Source organism: Lutzomyia longipalpis, chromosome 2 (assembly GCF_024334085.1).
Source record: "Lutzomyia longipalpis isolate SR_M1_2022 chromosome 2, ASM2433408v1".
Taxonomy (NCBI): Eukaryota; Metazoa; Arthropoda; class Insecta; order Diptera; family Psychodidae; genus Lutzomyia; species Lutzomyia longipalpis.
Genome location: NC_074708.1, coordinates 29903412 through 29924367, shown reverse-complemented (window position 1 = coordinate 29924367; position 20956 = coordinate 29903412). Strand labels below are relative to the sequence as shown.

Below are 20956 nucleotides of genomic sequence, written 5' to 3'. Positions count from 1 at the left end.
TTCGAGGAACTTCATATTTATGAGAATTTAGACTTGCAAGGATTGATTTTCACTCCGTTCCCGCATATTTTCAACTTCTTAGGAGAATAAAAGAAAAATGTTGTTCTTACATAATATTATTATTATTATTAAAATAGAGTAGTAAACCATTCCAAATCATTACACATTACACTGCATATTTAATATTTATAATTCTTATAAGTTACTGTATATTATTTTGGTAAAAAATGGTTAATGCTGTTTTGTCGTGAAATATTTTCATTAAATATAGCTTAGTGCTTACTTTTATTATCTCTTCATTTTGTTTTTTATTTAAATAATTAAAAAATACTTATATAAAAATGTCCAGTGCCATTCTATGTATAATTGCACAATAATTGAATCTCCCAAAAATCAACTTTCACCCCAATTTTTTTTCACTCTCTTCCTCTAATTATCTCGCGATGGCACTTTTTTGCTCTTCCATTGATAAAAACCTCACTTTTTTCTTCTTTTAATTTGTTGCACACGCAGAAACCTTGTACATCTTTCTATATTGAATTTCTTAGCATTCAGAAGCAATGATAGTTTTCAAAGAAAATTTCCAAAGGATGCAACTTCTTCTACGTAAACATACTTTTCGTCATGCTAAACTTACTAAAAAAAAAGAATGTAGGATCGATATATTAATCTACACATTATATTTGTTTTAATTTTGTAAAGAATATTTATATAAACCTTTACAACGTTGCTTCACCGCACAATTTACGAATACTGCGTTAATTGAAAAAGAATTTTTTTAAATTACAAAAATGGAATCACTCAATTTCGAATAAATGGAAATATAGTGCCTAAAATTAGAGTAATAAAAAAATATTACAAGTTTTCTTGAAAAATATATTCTACAAAATAAAGATTTTCAACAAAAAAAAATATTTCTCTGACATGCTTCCAGAGATTTTCCAAAAAAAAAGAAAAGCTTAGAATCCGTGTCAGGGACACGAAGAAAAGGGGGAAAAACAATAATTAATTTCTCCATGAGAAGCACCTAAAATTACAATTAATTTACGAATTACGAATTTTTGTTTTTTTTTCTAAAGCGAAAAGAAAATGCTAAGGGCGATTCCTTAAATTGATAAAACAAAAATTAAACATCCTAATGGGAATTGGTTTCAACGCTGTCCATATTGGGAATGTAATCCATCGCCATGAGGCAGGCGAATACTGTCATGACCATCTTCGGCTTTACTTCTGTGATATCCTCTGGCAGGGCGTACACACGAGCGCCAATTTTTCTTGCCATTGAAATTGCATACTTCGCATTGGCCAAGTTATCCTGTAGGAATTAAAAATAATTAAATTGTGTAAAAAAATGGGAGAGCGGGGCAAAAAAAGTCACTTAAGGGTTTGAAAAGACTTCAAAATATAATATTTTTCAAACAGATAAAGCGAAATGTATATAGGACATTTTATGCCTTACAACTCTATTTCAGATCATTTTCTTCTCTTTAGCTATAAAAAATATTATATTAGGGCCATATTCAGCGTAAAAAATCTTTTACTTTTATTTTATGAACTTTTACCGTAAAAGTCGTCAAAAGAATCTTTGATAAGATAAAAAATGTTTTACGCAGAATACCGATTTTTAAAATTTTTTTATCAGTATGTAAAACTGTTAAAATTGGCATTACAAATTATTCCACAAAATTGTGAGGAATTTATCAAATGCATGATGAGTAGAATTGGTTTTTTTTTCTAATCAATCGATTATTTTTAATAAATAAATAATTAAGTTAATAATCAGCAAAAACTAAATAAAAACATGATTTTGCCTTCATAATTTTAGTTTGAGATCAATTTCTGTCAGATTCATAATTTTTCACATCATCAAACGGCATAAAATAGCTTTAAACGCTCATAGAAGGACCTCCAAAATTCACTTATCATAAAAAACTCGATAAAAACTTTTACCCTGAATACCAATTCTATTTTATTTTTTATTTATGGATATAAAAGTTTGGAGACTAGTTTTTTATGGTGAATACCAAAATGACCTTTTAACATAAAAAGTAAAGAAATTTTTACGCCGAATATGCCCCTATTTTGAGCTCTTTTCTTATTTTTCCCCTAAGATTTGATTCTAAAAGAAATATATTTACAATTTTTAATTTTTAATTCTTACCTCTTCTCCACCACCGCGTTTGACCAAATCATAATTGATGCTACCCCTCTTGATGGCATCAATGAGATCAATGACAATAATTCCATCGGATATCTTGGAATCCTGGAAATTCTTGAGGCTCGAACTCTTTCCAGCACCCTCGAGCTTCTGATTCACCCACTGAACAATCTCTCGCTCAATAATGGGATTTCCCGTATTTGCCAGCCGCGATAGAATGGACAACGTGTAGGCTCGCATAAGTTGCCAGATGAGAGCTGCAAGGGAGGAAGAGATAGTACATCAGTTCAGTTTATAACTCGCACCATGACTCACTTCCCATCATACTACTATATGTACTACATACTAATCACAGACTCGCGCAATGAAATGATTTTCCGACGCGCGTATAGAGGCAAAATCATCTCTTCGCAGAGAGATAAATATTTATCGCAAGAAGCTGATGAATTAACTTTGAAAAAAAAAAACATGTGTTTAATGTTGATGAACAAAAAAAAGTCTCATTTCTTTTACACCTTTCCGCGCTTCTTTTATCTTCCTCCTATATATGTATGATGAGATGGAGACGCAAGAGGGGAAACAGGAAGAAAAATAACAAAACTTCCTGCCTAAAAGCTTTATAAAAATCTTTCTTCTCTGCAAGAGCTTGGCATCAGTGAGGAAAAACTCTGTTTACATGTTACTCACTCGCACATACAGTGTGAAGAATTAGTTAAAATGAATTTATGCAAAAATTTCTTGACATTCAAATGAGTCATTGATTGTTAAAACAAACAATTTTCTCTCAAACCATCCACCACTCATCTTAATATCTTTCGCGTCTCTCCTTATTCACATTCATCACGTTGCTGAAAATACATGTTTTGCGTTTTTTTTTTCAGTGAGAAATGCATAATTAATCAGCAATAATTTTCAATTCGCCAATCACACATTACAATTTACAGGAAAACAAGAAAATTGATGTGAGACAATGTGATGACTATAAAGTGAAGGTATAAGAAAGTAATTATGTAGGTATCTCTGTGACGGCCCTTAATCAAATTTCAAAATTTCACAAAATGATCAACCAGCAGACAATAATTTGGATTTTTTAATCAATTTTTGTTGTTGTTGTACGTAAAATTATATGGCTCACAGCTTCCAAACAAGTTAAAGAGATTTAGTTTGAAAGTGGATTTCAACACAATTTCTTAGCAAAAGCAACTTTTACAGCTCATCAACGTGAGCTTTTCACAAATCACAAGAAGTAGAAGAAGTAGAAAATACTCACCGAGTGTTAGTGTTGCATTTCCATCACTGATATCTTGTCCAGCTATGCCAACCAGGGAGAATTTGAGTTGTTTCCCCAATTCAACGGCATAATTGCAATTTTCCAGCTTTTCCATAAACTTGGTGAGCGGTGCAAACTTCTTGTGCACCCGATTCCAATTAACAATACCCGGTTTAATGATGTCACACAATTGGAAGATGACTAGACCATCGGCTAAATCGGAGTACAGCCAATTAACATGTGGTGCCACTCCCATTGAATTCATCCAGTTCCGGTATGCTGAGAAAGGTCGGGATTATATAGAGAAAAGTGAGACAAAAGCCAAGAAGTGAGCGTCTTAAAGTGATTTGCCTTCTCTGATACTCTTCCAACCCATCGTGTTCATGGGAATATTCCCATCAGCATGGTAGTGTGAGGAGGGAGGGGAGGAAACTCACTTGTGTAGTGCAGGTGTTGAAGCAAAAATATGTATAAACAGAGCAGATGAGATAATGAGACTATATTTATATTGTACTTACTCTTCTCCTCTCGTGTTTCCTCAATCGATTCCAGCCCCTCAATCTGTTCCGGTTCATCGAGTCCCGGATGATTGTTGAAGAGATTCGCCACGAAGGCGAGATTGAGTTTGTAGACACCACCCACAACATCTTGAGGTGTCACAAAGCTACGGCAATTGAGTTTTGCCGCCTGCTGGAGCATCACCTCAGCCCTTTGAGTGTGATCCGACTCCCTGAGAGCTTCAAGGGTAACACCAGCGGTGTTTGGTGCAATCTGCTTCAGCAAGTACGTGTAGACCTCCGAATCGGCAATGTCACTCTGGAAATTTGTGCATCGTCGCTGAATACCAGCACGTTCGAGGTGGTAATTCACCCAACGTAGGAGAATTGCCTCCGGTGAGAGCTTCATGAGGTCCTCGAGATTTTCACCCTCATTGACTAGCGCCACAAGCCCCGGACAGTGATCGAGGGTAATTTGACTGAACAACCCAATCCTGATAATTTGCCAGAGGAGCCCAAGGACAAGGTGTGGCTTCCCTTTTGCCAAATCATGAGCATCAATGTTGACAATATTGCATCCAATGGCCTGAGCTGACACCAAACCGAGGGTTAAATTCTCAAATTCCGTGTACACCGTGAGGTTCTTCTTGTTAATTGCACGCTCGTCAATTGTATCCGGACAGGAGTGATTGATGATCTTACACAGGAGGATACCATCCTTAATTTTCAAATAAAGTGTCTTGCCTTCCTGATCAATGGGTAGCAAATGCCTCAGGTCGGGATCATGACCCAAATTTGAATTGATCCAATCGGAAAATGCCAATTGTTCTTCCAAACGAACACTATGCGTTGTCCCCTCAGCCGAGATACTCGACATCCCACCAAGTGTCTCGAGGTTCTCCTTCTTCGACACAACCGTCTTAAATTTACTCCCCACATCCTTTGCCTTGAGGTCCATACACAGCGATTCAAATTCATCATACGACAACCGATCCTTACTCTTTATCTCCTGTCGTTGACTGTATTCATTCACCATTTCACGTATTTTGTACCCGGGTAATTTGAATCCCACCTGATCCAGAGCCTCACGAAGGTCTTTGAGCTCAATGAAACCATAATTATTTTTGTCAATCTGCAAAGAAGATAGAAGTTTTCGATTAGCGCTGATTCGATATCTATGCGCTAGGCTTATGTAATACATTAGAGATAAAGCCATTGAATTCACCCTGTGGCCACTTGTTCACAAAATTCCTATTTTTATGCACAAGATAGGAATTTTATGTTGTTTTTCCTATTTTTTCTTGATTGTTTCGTCATAAATAACTTCACCCATATGAATCATCATGCTTTACATTTTGTAAAATTAAACAATCATACAAATTGACCGACATAATAAAAATCTTTGAAATTTCCCTCAAAGTATCCAATTTATTAATCACAAAGTAATATAATTTACAGTGATGCTTCAAAAAGTGACTGTACCTTTTTGCGTTTCTTTCAAATCATGCCCAAAAATAAATATTTATTCTAAGGAAAATTTGTTGTAAGGTAGGGACAAACTGACTTTAGAAAATAATTTTTTTTCTTTATTTTAAATTACTTAAAATGCGTTAAAAATTGATTATAAAAAAGGACATAAACAGGTGTCAAGGTTAATGAAATTTGAAGTAATTAAAGTCTCCTAATTACTGCTGAATTCAAATTAATAAAACTTGACAAGTTATTTGTGCAACGTTAGATTTTTTTTCTTGCGTTGAAGATTCATTTTTTTAATCTGAGATTTTTTTTTCCAAATTTTGACATTTGACTACATATTGTTTTCTAACATTTGATTTTTTTAAACGTTTGAAAATTTCTAAACTAATGGCTGATATTTTAGGATGCTTAAAAAAACTCCCAAATATTTTTCCTGTCTACACTAATGTTGTAAATGGGTTGTTTCGTTACAAAATTATATTTATAAATCGTGCTCTTATTAACGTAATTTGAGGTACTACTGTATGTCGAAATGATAATTTTTCGATATGCAAAATCTTGCAAAATTGATTCGATGTATCTCTTCGTGATCTTTTGTTACGGAAATTTTCTTCTTGTGGAAAGTGTAACAATTTAATATGGAACCAATTCTATACAATTTTTATTAAATCGCACACAAAAATTAACATATAAAGTACCCCAACGTGAGCTATTGAGGATTTATTCAAATTTTCACTTTTTGTGACTACGAAGATGGTGTGATGAATAAAAATGCAATTTTTGCTCTTTCTTCGTGCTTCATTTGTTGTTATGCAAGCATTTCTCTCTTTTTTTTTAAGTATGAGTATAGGTATAACAAACTTTGCAACATTTTCAAATAAATTGAAGATCGACAAGAAAGTTGCAAGATCAGTTCAGAAAGATGAAAGGTTCTGCAACACTATTTATGTATATTATTTCATCCAATTAATGATGTGTTTCATTGCAATTTAATATTCAATCAGCTGAGAAGGTGCTAAAAATTCAATGCCAGTAATTTTTACAAAATAGAATAATTTAGTATAAAATTCAATATCTATTTAATCACGCAACATGACGATAAGTGAATATTAAAAACTGCTGGGAAGATAATGGGGGGTAAAATAATGAATAGTTTGGTGTATGTATATTTTTGACATATTAATAGCAATATTATTATTGCATTTTATTAAATTCCATGCTACATTATAATTATGATAAATTGCTGTGTCTAACACTTTTCATCGTGAGAAATTGTTATAATTTCTTCATCATGTTATTTACATGTTTTCCCTCCCCCCAGTGGAGTAAAATGATTCTCAATTTTTTTTCATATCTTATAATGCTCCAAAACAATCTCAAGCATGAGAAAACAACAAGTCTGACTCATTCAGGAAATTGTACGCAAACGCCCTAGAAAACACTTTGAAGTCATCGGTTTAATTTGCATATTGATGCAGAGGGAACGTATCCTCGGGGCGCATTTACAATCATGTTAACTCTGATGCATAATTGTGGCAGTTTTTTTTTAATTGACACCGTCTCTAGGCCAAGGGGATCATTTACCTCCCACACACTCCATATTACATTGTTTAATTCCAAAGAAATAAATAAAGATATATATTTTCCACATTAAATGCATTTTTTTCTTGTAAAAAAGAATAATGTGAATGAATTGTTAAGCAATACATCACAAAGTAGAGTAGAAGTCTTTTATGAAAAAAAAAAAATAATTGAAATTCCAGGAGAAGATCCAATAAACACTTTAAATTGATAAAATTCATAATCTTTCGGTTGAAATCCTTTTGCCTCCGTCAGGTATAGGTACTGATAACAAAATATACTTTATGGCAGTTTGTGCTGTGAGATCGATATTGAGAATTTTTTTTAGCAAACCCCCGATAAGTAGAAATTGATAAGGAATATACCAATAAGAATGTTATGTAACAACACTAGGTATAGAATTCGTCACACCCCGTAGGGCAGGTGACTTGAAAAAGGTTCTCTTTCCGCAATGAGGATACACAATAAACACACTTACTTCCGGCCACAGTTCGTGTTCAAGATTAACTTGAAATTCCTTCATAATTTCATGTTGATCGACCGTTAGGATATCCATTTTTTCCTTTTTTATTATCCTTTTCTCAGCACTTTCTTTTGCACAAAAGAATCCCCAAAAGGATTTACTAAACTGTAAGATTTTTTCACTCACTAGGAATGCGAAAAAATAGTTTTTACACAGAAATTTGGAGAGATGAGAAAAATTTCAACCTTGTGCCTAAGACGAATTTACATCGAAATGATACCACATAGAGAGTCACGAAGCAACTGAAAGTGAAATGAAAATTTCCCTCTTTTTCTCCCACTGTTAGAGCTTCCTCCTCCACCGCATCGCCCTTCCTTGCTAAGAGCTCTTCTTCACTATACCATCATCTCATCCACATACATTTACGCCATTCTTATCGCGGTTTTGACTTTCGCACCCCATTTATCGTAGATACAGCCCCTGCTCATTTCCCAAAATCCATATATGAGCGAAAAAGAACTCTCTACAAACATATCAAGAAAAACCCAACACTCTGCCAAAAAAAAGTACATTTTCCACACGTGGATTTATCAATTTCAACACAGAGACACATTGTGATGATTAAAAAGAGTGTAAATCATAAATTCTTCAAATTGATAAGAAAATTATTCATCATACGTACTCATGTTCGTTGCTTGACACGGTTTTTTTTTTCTTTCAAATCGCGTCATTCTTTGTTATCAACATCCCTTCGTGTTCTTCATACAACAAAATCTGACCACTGTCAATGAATTTTACTGTAGAGTGATTTATTAAAAAAGTTTTCCAAGAACAAAAAAAAATTCTGAGAATTTTTTCAAAAGAAAAAGTTCCACCTCCTAGTTAACGGGAAAGTTTAACCTAAGCTTGTATGTATGTATATTTAAATAATAAAGACACAATGAATAATCAAGACTGATAAATAAATCTATATACAATGCCACGCGAATTTTAACATTTTCACTTTTATTGAAACAAGGTGAATTTCACACTTCACATTATGCCAAAAACGCGATTTTTGTCCAAGAGATGCCCATTTCATTTTCCAATGAAAGACAATGACATTGGTTGATGTTTAATTTGTCGGAGAATCTTAAGGATTTTTGCATTGCTGATGTGTGAGACAATAAAATAAATAAGCTTTTTTAATCGACTTTGTTTAAAGTTTGCATGATTTTTTTAAGCACGAGAGAAAATTCAGCTTTAGTGAAAATTTCTAAACATTTTTATTTCCATGTCGCGTTTAATGCGTCAAATATATAGTTTAATTCAGATTGTAATCTTGTAATTTCATAATCAGTGTTTATTTAATTGATAAGATAAATTAAATCTTCAGAAGACATAGTATCTACACAGTGTTAAAGACTTTCTGCACTTGATTTTCTTAATAATTGTAGTTTGCATGAGATCACCTCAGATTGAGATTCTTGATTTGTTAGATACGTAGCACTGACACCAAAATAGATTCTTTCATCAGGTACAACATTTTTTGAGGTAGAGTATGGTTAATAAACTAGATTTTCCTTTTACTAATATTGTTTTATAAAATGAATTAGAAAATACTAATAATAATAAATCGTAAACAATAAACTTTAAACAAATAAAGAAATTTCTATTAAACCTCTTTTAAACAGATAAGTATGTGACACTAAAGATTATATCAAAAACAATTCAACACTAGAATAATCATACTTTTACAACCTCATACAAATCCATTGGTAAACTTTCGTCTTCTGCAATGTCAACAAGGCAATGATCTCGGAAAGAGAATAAATAGTTATACAGCATGTATAAATGCAGGCAAAACATAAATGTGAAAAAACTGTAGGGGAGACCGGGGTAAAAATAGTCATTTTGGAATTTTCAAATGCCAATTTCTCCCAAAATATAAATCGGAAAAATCGAAAAAAATTAGGGTGCAAAGCCCTACCAACCTATAATTTTTGACAGTAATTTGGAGGTTATCCGATCAGTACTTTAGGAGTTAAAAATAAAAATAGATTTTTGGCCCATTTCCCAAACTTTTGCGTATTGAGAAAAACGCGTTTTCCGAAGTTTTCCTTCAGCAATTTTCCAATCTGATAATTTTTCTCACTAGCTGGGTTACTTCAGAAAACGTTGCCAAGGTGTATTTTTCATTAACTTTTAATGATTTTTCTCTACAATTTTTTGAATCAAAACATACCCCTTGGGGTAGATCTAGTCATCCCATGTAAATCATATGGGAGATCGAAATTTTTGGCATATTTTCTATTCATTTGTTGCAAAATGTCGTGTTTGAGAAAATCGCAAAATTCTCTGTTTTAGTGCGTATAAAAGTGAAATTCCTTGTCGTGAATCAAAAGGTGAGAAGTTTAGCTATCAACTACTATCAATCTCTCAGGTGGAAAATCATTGGAAATGTCGGAAAATTCGACTGACTTTATTTAGCCTACTGGTGACTATATTTACCCGCCGCGTCCAAAAAAAGTCAGAAGAGGAAGGGTTTAGGAAAAGCTCGAAAACTCATATTTCCCGTGGAGATAGAGAAAAGTGGTCTGAGACAAAGTTGTAGGCCAGGAAATTTCCTATAAGAATGACCTATCGAGGAAATTTTCTTGCCCTTGGGGAATCCTGCAGATAAGGATTTATGCAAATTGACTATTTTTACCCCGGTCTCCCCTATGTAAATAAATATTTCTCTCTGTCTATTTTTTTCAAACTCTTTCGTCATAATTCAACAACCCATTTACTCCTCATTTATTTGTATTATTGATTTCTCCATGGTTTATTTTAGGAAATATTTCTCACTCATTTCCATTTCATTATGTTGTTCTCTAACCGTTTAGAAGCAGTTGATGAAATGGAAATGGCAAGAAGATGTGAATGGAGCGAGCACAGTGCTTCAGTTGAGCATTTTAAATTGCGCACCCCTTGCAGTAAATTCATATCGTCTTCCCCTCAATATAATTTTTATGCACTTGTTCAACCATTAAGAAATTATCTCCATGTCGCCTGTTCAAAGAAACTCTTTTAATCTATGTGATGGGGAAATATTATTGATTTTTTCCGTATTTGACGGAACAATGATAGAGTTTGTAAATATACTACATTTTTTGACATAATTTGTTTTATCATTAAAGTTGAGTTTTTATTGTGCAATGAAATAGTTTTTCGTAAAGATAGGAAAAGCAGAAATACTTGTCTTTATACGTTTCTTTCTGCCAAACTTGCTACATATTTCGATAGATTAAAATTCATTTTTGAATGTAGGTTTTGAAGGGCTCATTTAAATGGAAATCCTTTCCACACATTCGGAAAACCCGTTAAAAATATTTTCACTCTTTCCGCAAAAATATTCCAACAAAACTAAGTTAAGTTGACAAGCGAAGAAAGTATGAGATTAACCTCATGAATTAATTAGCTACAGTTTTCTTGTACAAAAATATTTAAATTATGCCAAAAAAATTTCACTAACAAATAAAGCAAAGTCTTTTGATTTATTCGATTAGGGGAAAAATTAAAATCTACTATATATGCTCACATTTCATACGTGGAAGGCGCATGCAAAGAGCAAACAAAAGAGTCAATCTCCCGGAGTTATTCTCAGTGGGAGAATTTTTTCCTCTTCGACATCTTCATTGAAAATAGAAACTGTAATAATAACTGATAAGATTTATATTCATTCCTATAATATATATTTTTCTTTTTTTTCTCACATTAAGTAAATAGACAAAACATACACTACAATTTGTTGTGCAATGAATTTACCGGAAGTAGCGAGATAAAAAAAATCCCCAAGATCTCTTTTATGTACTACTTTTCTTCTTCATTGACTGAAAGCATTCACTTAACAAAATTCAGTCAAAATGTGTAAAAAATGTTAAAATTCTCCAATTCTTTCGGAAGTTGTTTGTTTCAAATTGCTTTATCTAAATCAGATGCTTCAAAATTTAATTTTCATTTCAAAATAGCAAAAAAAAAAGCTGACCGAGGCTTCAAAAATGACTTTATCATTATTATTTTCATGGAGAAATCACCGACGAGCTCATAAATGGATAATTCAATGAAGAGGAGACATTCTCTGATAAGAATATTGGTGACATTGAAATCATCACAAGTGTTGTCGATTTTTTAAAAATTTATATATCAATCACTTTACTTTCTGCTGTGTTTGATAATGAATTTTCTACATATAATTTTTTTCTTCTTTAATGCCATATCATATAACATTTTATATATGAAAAACTTGACTAATGGAGACAATTTTCAACCTCTTTCCCTTTACCACAATAGAATAAAGAATCTCAAATTACAACAATGTAAATGCATTGAAATAGGAGATGCAATGGAATTCATGGATCAACATATTGATTTCCATATTAAAATGTGTCATTAAAATGATCAGTTTTCACGCTTGTCTATCACATTTGTTATACTCAATCATCTCAAATTTGATGCATTTTACTGCCATTCCACATTCTTCTCAACAATGAAGCAACTTTATGTGATTTTTGCCTTTTTTAGAGGGACATTTTCTTATTTTGCTTAATGTTTTCTCTCGGTGCGAAGTAAAATCCTTGAACAGTTTGTCCCCCTTCTTTTACCTCAACGCAACTCATGAACATTCCGTATGATCTTTTATAGGTAAGTAGTAGTATGTACATGTATAAGCCAGAGTTGAAAAACATTAAAATAGATAAATGATGTTGAGAGTATCCATAAATTATTAAATTACAAAACTATAAAAAGTTATTAAAAGCTCGTGCAAAGTTCCATTTGGACATTTAAATACTTTACTTTATTTCAAAATCGAAAAAACTGCAAAAGCAAAAATTATCATTGTAAGATGCATTGACCTTATATACTTTTCATGTTGCAATCATCAATCTAGATGTTTATCAACTTTAAAGATCATGTTATTAATTTTAACTTCAGCTGCTTTTAACTTGAGTAAATGACGATAAATTATTCAAATCGTGCACTCGGATCAAATTCACAGTGAAGGACAGTGTTGGTAAACAATTCTGGCAAGGGAATTGTTGAAATGGCAAACATCACATAAAGTTAAATTTTTTTAGTCGGAAAATACTTGGAAAAATATGTTTTCTTTCTGATGACGTGGAAAAATTATAGAAGAATCAGAAAAGAGATTTTCATGAAAATTTTTTTTCCATCTTTTTGCGCTTGAATGCAATTTTTACAATTTCTCATGCATTGCGCACATCTTTATGGCATATTTTTATGCATAATCAGCACACAATTAGAAAATTAACAAAAAGAGCATAAAAGACACGAAATGTCTTGATCTTCTCCCAACTCTCTTCATACATACATATAAGCATCCACATATTAGTGGAAAAAAATGTAAATATTGTGAATGAGAGAATAAGAAAAAAAAAAGTCATTAATATCGACCAAGTAACTGGTTTAAGAGTGTGCTTCTGTCGTGTTTAAAACAAACCACACTATTAAACAAAAAAATACAAACTCTATTAAATATACTCAACTCTTTTGCTAAAGACATTACTCTTATGGGATGGAGAGAAATAAAATATACACATATAAAATAAAATAAAATAAATATATATAAATGCATAGATATATACATTATATATATACATATAAAAATGCAAAGATAAATATATATAAACTGCAAAGATAAAAATTAAATATAGCATGGATGGAACAGTATAAAGCGAAAGAACGGTAAGTAAAACTTACGGGCTGTGATTCTTTCTTTGTCAGTGAAATGTGAAATTGACGGAAAATTGAGGATGGGCAAATTTTGAGGAAGGCTTTCTCGCGCACCGAATCACAGCCAACGCGCAGATAATTTGTGAGAAGCCTTAATCGTGGGCGTTGGCTGTGATTCGGTACGCGAGAAAGCCTTCCTCAAAATTTGCCCATCCTCAATTTTCCGTCAATTTCACATTTCACTGACAAAGAAAGAATCACAGCCCGTAAGTTTTACTTACCGTTCTTTCGCTTTATACTGTTCCATCCATGCTATATTTAATTTTTATCTTTGCAGTTTATATATATTTATCTTTGCATTTTTATATGTATATATATAATGTATATATCTATGCATTTATATATATTTATTTTATTTTATTTTATATGTGTATATAAAACGCCCCGCTTCGCGGGGCGTTGGACTTATGCAACTCAAGATATGACATGTAAACTTTAAAACGCGATATCTCCGGAACGGCTACATAGATTTTCTTCATTTTTGGCATGGAGCTAGATACTATAGTCAACTATTACATATCAAAATTTGAAGCAATTCTATAAAGCGGTGCTCGAGATATTCATCGAAAACTCATCGAAAATTTTGTTTTCGATTTTAGCGCCACTTGCGGTCATTTCTTGAACTTGCAATGTTCCGAGGAGTTGTAGGGCTCATTATTATCTTTCATTTGAGCCCGAGTTGATCAAAATCGGTCAAGCCGTTCTCGAGTTATGGCCGATTTTCGATGAAAAATTGTGGCGGCCATATTGGCTAAACGGCTTGGCCGATTTTCGAAAATGAGGTATCGTTGGAAAGGTCTTGATGGCCCCTACAACATATAAAAATTTCAGATTTTTAGCTATTACAGGGGCTGAGATATAGCGAAAACAAAATTTTGAGGTTATTCAAAATGGCGGACGCGGGGGTGGGGGGTTGGATTTGACTTCATAATCGGATGTCTTCCACCTGATATATGAACTTTGCCGTTGACCGCAAGTCTCTATCTATTACCGTTCTCTTGCAATTTAGAGAAAGGTTCCGGCCGGCCGGACGGCCGGACGGACGGACGGACGGACGGCCGGCCGGAAAAATTTTTGGCGCCACCATTTTTTGGAATGTGGGGACCCTAATTCGTGCTCATCCCAAGTTTGAGCCCGATCTGACGACTTTGCATTTTAGAGTGTACACAGAAGCTGTGCTTCTTTTAAGAAAGAATCACAGCTAAAAGATAAATTTTGAGAAGAAAATCACAAATACAAACTTATAGTGAGAAATAAAAAATCACATGCAAGCACGAACATATCAAACGAGTTTCTTGAAAAAAAAATCCACACACAATGCTAGAGCGACATTGAGAAAAAGAAATTTTTGGTGAATTTCCAACTTTAGGTGTCACTTCTTGCGGGAGAGTGGATTGTTAGGAACTCCCACAGTTCTTTGAATTAAGAAGGAGGGAAAAAAGAGAGAAAAGACAGATACCGCCACTAATTCATCGTCGCCACGTACTTTATTGCTATTTTTGCCTCTTCCTCTTGACCAATTTAAAGTAATTATTTTCCCCCTTCTCTACTTCCATCGTACTCTATGAAGAAATCTCTTTTCTTGATTTTATTTATAATTGTAACTTTTTACATGACTCCGCTCTTCATTTTGATGAATGGGGCGTATTCATGGAGTGTCTGTCTTTTTCAATTTCTGTTGTATACTCTGTGTCTCCTCACATCTTCATTTTTTTTTCATTTTTCTCTGCAAAATTCTCACAATCAAGTCTTGTGCGTAAATTGCAATTAACTGGGAGTTTTAATATCACACCAATGACTTTTATTAATCACTAAAAGCACATTTTATAGTATGAGTGGACTTTTACATAATTTCTATATTTTAAACAAAAAACAATGTGGGATGTTGCCAAAAATAGTTATTTTTATATAAAGGAAGTTTTTAGTTTATCTATTCTTCAACTCCTATAGAGGAGTGTACCTGTTTTAATGGAAAAACACCTCATTCGAGCAAACTATCAAAAAAATAAGAAATTTAATTTCAAGTAAATAGAAATTTTGTATACTGGTAAAATTTTTACTAAAAAATCAACTAAAAAACTAAAAATATGAAGATGAATTGTAAAGAAAAATGGTAAAAATATAGGTGGCATTATGGCAATAATTTTTATTATGTATTTACAATGTGTACTAAATGGCCCTAAAGAGCATACAGGAAAATGGAAATTGAAAAGCTCGTAAAGTAATCGTTTATTTTTTATTGCACGTGAAAATATAGCGCCAATATATTGTCCACAACTTGGACACATAATACACATATTTATCTCTCTATTCCATTCAATTTGTACGATACCATGTGGAAATCTTATCGCATGCGATTAGTATTCCGTCTTAAACCAATATCCCAGTAATTTATCGTGCAGTTGAACTTGAACTGAATCCAAAAAGGAACCGCAAAACCCCCCTATAAAACATTTCCGCTCATTTGCCGTCAATTTTACCGGGTAAAACCTCAGCGAATGACCGGAGATTTGACTTCCCCCATGGATAAAATTTTTACAGGGCCTTAGATATGTTGCATACGTTGCATCAGAGAAATACCACAGAATGTTGGAGTTTTTTTTTACGAAATATATTCCACACTATACAGATGAACTGGAAAGATTGGATGTTTGCCACCAATTCCAGCACGATTCTCACCCACAATGCTCACACGGAGAGAAGAAAAATACCTTAAGCATTGCAAAATGATGACGTCAGCCCCAAGCATAACTTGAGAGAGACAGAGAAGAAAAAAATGTGTGGTCATATAGAAGAAACTAAACTGAGAGAGTTTATAGTGAAAATATCACTATTGATTACTAATTGAGTCACTTTGCATGACGAATCATGCAACTTATGAGAAGTGCGCACCTTTCCGCAAAAATGAATAATCGGGCTCTTTGCAAACTGGGGTATGATTAGCACAATTTTTAAGAGCTTTTCCATTGAAAAAAAAATTAATAAGAGTAGGAATTTTCAGAAATAAATACGCAAAGTCAGGAAAATTCAATGAATTATGTTGCAAATGATCTAAAAAATCAATGAATGAGTGTTTATTATTTGATCTTATTGTAAGTCAAAATAGTTACACAAAAAATAGTAAATTGAATGATTCAAGTAATAAATCTCTATTTTGAGTATAAGTTTATAAATTTTCGCATGTCGTAAAATTCACTCATTAGCCGAACAATTAAGTGTTCAAGAGACCAAATGAATTTTTTTTTGAGCCGAGAAAAGCAACTCTTTTTGGTCGTCGCTCAACCGAAAAAATTTACACGCATATCTCTACTTCATTTCTGCAATAAATTAATACTACTACACCTCTTTAATCTACCTCTTTTAGCTACTTTAGGAATTTCAATGAAGTTCACACGGAGTGTCGTCTTCTTGAGACGAAAACTTAAGTTCCTTTTGGGCGCATCTCCAGCAGACAATTTCCACTTGTCTTGCTGAATCATCTCCAATTTGGTGGAAAATGCTTGAGATGATTGGGTTTTTTTTTTGGATACGTACAGGTATATATTTTATCAACCTGAGTAAATATTTGCCGAGATTATTCTTTGCGAATATACCTGCGGATTTTAGCCAAATATATTTATTCGTGACGATGGAATTCAAATAACGCAAAACTGGGCGTAGCACCTCCCCATCCACACGACCTGTATAGTGTAACTTCTATCCACCAAGAATTGGCTGTTTAGTCGCATTTCCCAAGGTTTTTCTCCCAAATAATCCTTGCAAAATGCTTCTTTGTACACCGAAGCACACATGAGTGGCATTGAGAATTGTAAATTATCAGCATCCGTACCTCTGTGAATGTCTCACGGATCTCCAGTCTCTCGTCAGGGGACAATCCCTTGAGGTTATTTGCCATTATTATTGTGTCAACACCGAAAATACACTTCACAGTCTCAATAAATGGAATATATCGATTACTGCACGCTTCCGGGGGAATGTTACTTGCAACTTTAGTCACTTGGGGAAGCAATAAAAGGATTAAAACACGAGGAATTTACTTGCAGACGAAGAATTTACTGCGAAAACATCGGCTTTGTGACCGCAACAAAACCTAGTGGTGGCCCAATAAAAAAATTCTCCTCAAGTTGAGATGTCCCACATAATCCGCCTAAACTCTCGCGTCTGTTGTGTGTGGAAGAAAGTGATGGTAAATTCAGGAGTACCTTTTAATAAATAGGAAAAATACAAGAAGTATCAATGGACATTCCTTATGGTTTTCCGGGTTTTTCTTCATTGTACATTTCATGTTACGATTTCTTACTCGTTGCAAGAAAAATTTAATAAATTGTAAAATATGACTGCATAAAAAACTTCGTGGTAAAACTGCTAAAACAATTTTCTTGAAAAAAACAACGATAAATCATTATGAGAATGATGAGAATTTTTAGAAGCTCCATGGAATTCCATACAGGTTTCCATTGATTTAGGGCTACTGGGTTTGGTGGGTGAATTTTTTTTTGTGAAGCTTCTTCATAAAGATTGCTGTGCAAGACTTTTTTCTTCGAGGCTGACGCTTAAAAAACCGTGAGAGGGATCAAAGAGTGTGTGCATAGATAACAAGTACGCCATGAACAACGGCTTCAGTACGGGGGAAGAGGACTCACGGGGTCCCTCGGATCAGATCTGTTGTCTTGTGGACGATGGTGAGAGGTGCCGTAATCCAGCTGGAAATGCCTCATACAACAAAAGAATCCAGAAAACCGTCACCCAGAGACGTCTAAAACTCAATATCGATAGCCATGCCCACCATATCTACATCTGTGACTTCCACAAAACACGGATACAGTGCGCACGGACAAAGAGACGCCGTAAAGACAGTGAAGAGGACAGCAATGAGACAGACACTGATCTTCCAGAAGTTGATCTTTATCAACTCCAAGTAAATACCCTCAGACGCTACAAAAGACACTACAAAGTTTCCACGCGTCCGGGAATGAATAAAGCCCAACTAGCAGACGTGAGTACACTACACACACTTATGAACATATATTTTAATTTCATTCGGAAGCCCTACCTGACAAAGCTGTTCTCTTTCTCTTGCTCAATCTTACAGACCATCATGAAGCACTTCAAGACGATTCCCATCAAGGAGAAGGAAATTCTCACATACTTCATCTACATGGTCAAATCAAACTCCAATAAACTGGACCAAAAGAATGGAATTGGAAATGAAGGCACTTGAATGTTTTCCGGACAATCTTTTGTGTATTTATTGTGGTCTGTGAGTAATTAAAACTATGACGAGATCGACGAAATAGCTCCTTGATCTACTTCAAACCATCACTGTATCCTCCTCTTCACTCCCGGAATCTCGTTTTACTTTCACTTGTGGCTTTTTCTCTTCTTCCTCATCACTTTCATCCGTGGAAGCATTATTATCGTCGGGAATCCATTTGTTGGGCCCTCCAAGACCGAAATTATCCACCTCCATCAATGTGGCACTTTCTGAATTTACACGATGAATTTCAAAAGATTCTTCCTCCATTTTCACTCCTTCAGTGCTATCATTGACTGTTTCCTTCGGCTTTCGCCTCTCCCTAGGCTCTCTCGATGGTATTTTAATGGGTATTCGTTCTTCAAAAGATGACTTTATACCACCCTCATCGAGGCATTTAACGAAACTAACACGTGCACCTCCTTGACGGGCTCTGGTGTCCTCCTCAATGCATCTTTTCACCATTTCTATGTGATTCTTAGCATGTTTTACACCACGACTTGCTAAATCAATCACAAATCCCGCCGAAAGGAGAGTCACACCACCCAGATGGAGTCCACAAAGCTCTTGATAAGAATTAAGACCAAACACCATATTTGCTTGTGCCACACGTTCTTCAAGATCGGTGGGATCAGCACAAGCCACTGAGCCATCCTGGAATATGACGTATGATACACAAACTGGGAAGTGATGCAGCACCAGAGGTATGGGATCCTTTTCTGCTGATGTGTGTATGGTGAATTCTGTTCCTGTCCATGTAACATCGGGCCTCCGGAAATGCAGGAGAGCCGCCAGAACACCCACAGAAGCGCAATCAATGATGTTTCCATCATGATTCAACACATTAACGTCCACTCGCACACTCCAAACTTTCTCCTCGGCCACCAGGCATAGTGATTCAAGATCGACACATCTGGAATCCTTGAAGGCACGTTCTAGAATCCGATTAATCTGTATTGCTTCATCCGATGAGCGACCACCTTCAAAATGTGCCGCTGCCATTGAACCAATTTCCACAGCAATGGACAGTAATCCCTCCTGGGGACGCACAGATTTGGGTTGTGTCACTACGCATGATACCTGCACGAGAACTCGAGTTTCTCCAAGGGCCACGTGAGCACTGCCCCATTCACTACCAAATGACAATTTAATCTTCCGGAAATCATTCATGCGCCTTCCATCGATTCGCTGGAAAAATTATTAAAATCAAATAAATTGCACTTTAATTCCTCCAGTTAGAAAAACTTACCAACTTTTGACTTATGCATTTATTTACAAAGGTTTTTTCGACGTTTGTTAGAATTTTCTCACGCATTTTTTACTTTTTTTTAGATTTTTATTCAGGTTATGTTTCTGAAAATATAACCTAAAAAATTATTTGTTTATTTTAATTCTTCTATTGACCACTAGGTTTTTTTTAATTCTCTCTCACTCGCACGTCGCTATTGTTGTCTCCTTCGCAAGGAAGGTTTTTCACAATTTTCATGCATTTTCTGCAAAATTTTCCAGCGAAATTCGTTTTTACGCGCTCAGGAAGCGACGCCGCGTCGATTGACGTCGCCAGTTTGAATGAAAGAAAATTCCTGTTCCGGAAGTGTCGTTTAAAATTTTTTTCAACGGTCAAACAAATTGCGAGCCTGATTTTCTGCACAAAAGCTCCCCTGGGAGCTCACGAAGCATTCTCAGCAAACTTCTGAAGCCCCAAAAATGGAGTGTTGTGCCTAAGAATTGGGGAAAAAGGAAGTAAATCATGAATTTGTTGAAAAGCAATTTTGTTGTCCGTTACAGCTCAAAAGAAAATACGTTAACACTTGCGGGATTTTCGACCCCCCTTTTTTGTTCTAAAATTTTTAAAAATAATTTTTCCACGAAAAACTCATTTTTGGGGCTTTAAAAGTTGCCGGGAATGCTCAGGGGGGCTCCAAGTGTTTCCAGTAAAAATTTGAGGGCGCAACTCGCCGGATTTTTTTGTGGAATTTGCACGACTTTTTCTGGCGCGGATTTTGAGAGTTTTGAATTGGGGACGCCAATCGACGCGGCGTCGCTTCCTGGTCTCAAAAAAGATAATTTTGCTGGAAAATTTGGCGGAAAACGCGAGAAAACTGTGAAAAACCTTTTGTGCGAGTGAAATAGTATCAATGACGTGCGAGGAGAGGAATCGCCGTGGAATAGCAACATCATCCGTCTCATTTCCTCCTCAGTCAACAGTGCCAAAACATAGCGGTGGCGACTTTTGGAACTATTATTTTGGCGCAAAAAAACCCGCATTTGGAAAAGTCGTCGTGAAAATGAAGGCAGGACAAATTTTCAATTCCTGAGACATTTTGGGATGAGCTGCAGAAGCTCCAGCATACTACGTGGAGCACATTCTATGAGAGATATTCCAAGTCCGAGGAAAAAGCCCCCCAAGGGTTAAAAAAGAAATCAGTTCAAAAAAGATTTTTGATGATTAAAAATGTTGTAAATTCAAAAAATTTGGAAG

At 34.6% G+C, this 20956-nt stretch overlaps 3 protein-coding genes across 4 annotated transcripts; 1 reads left to right on the top strand and 2 right to left on the bottom strand.

The window, feature by feature from the left end:
* Positions 1-100: 100 nt before the first annotated feature.
* Positions 101-17341, bottom strand: LOC129790049 (plastin-1). Of its 2 annotated transcripts, none has more exons than XM_055827230.1 (5): positions 17050-17341; positions 3947-5057; positions 3429-3707; positions 2162-2415; positions 101-1315 (listed from the first exon to the last, which is right to left on the bottom strand). In XM_055827230.1, the coding sequence occupies exons 1-5, from the start codon at positions 17113-17115 to the stop codon at positions 1136-1138; spliced, it is 1890 nt and encodes a 629-aa protein (XP_055683205.1). In that variant the 5' UTR covers positions 17116-17341; the 3' UTR covers positions 101-1135. The 2 variants fall into 2 exon arrangements, with proteins under 2 accessions (XP_055683205.1, XP_055683204.1); XM_055827229.1 differs by lacking the exon at positions 17050-17341 and adding an exon at positions 7461-8892.
* A 345-nt stretch (positions 17342-17686) lies between these two features.
* Positions 17687-18514, top strand: LOC129790060 (histone deacetylase complex subunit SAP30 homolog). Its single transcript, XM_055827256.1, has 2 exons — positions 17687-18216; positions 18313-18514. Exons 1-2 carry the CDS (start codon positions 17827-17829, stop codon positions 18439-18441), a joined length of 519 nt encoding a protein of 172 aa, XP_055683231.1. The 5' UTR covers positions 17687-17826; the 3' UTR covers positions 18442-18514.
* LOC129790052 (uncharacterized) lies at positions 18443-19846 on the bottom strand. The gene is made up of 2 exons (XM_055827235.1): positions 19724-19846; positions 18443-19662 (listed from the first exon to the last, which is right to left on the bottom strand). The coding sequence occupies exons 1-2, from the start codon at positions 19787-19789 to the stop codon at positions 18532-18534; spliced, it is 1197 nt and encodes a 398-aa protein (XP_055683210.1). The 5' UTR covers positions 19790-19846; the 3' UTR covers positions 18443-18531.
* Between the last annotated feature and the right edge of the window lie 1110 nt (positions 19847-20956).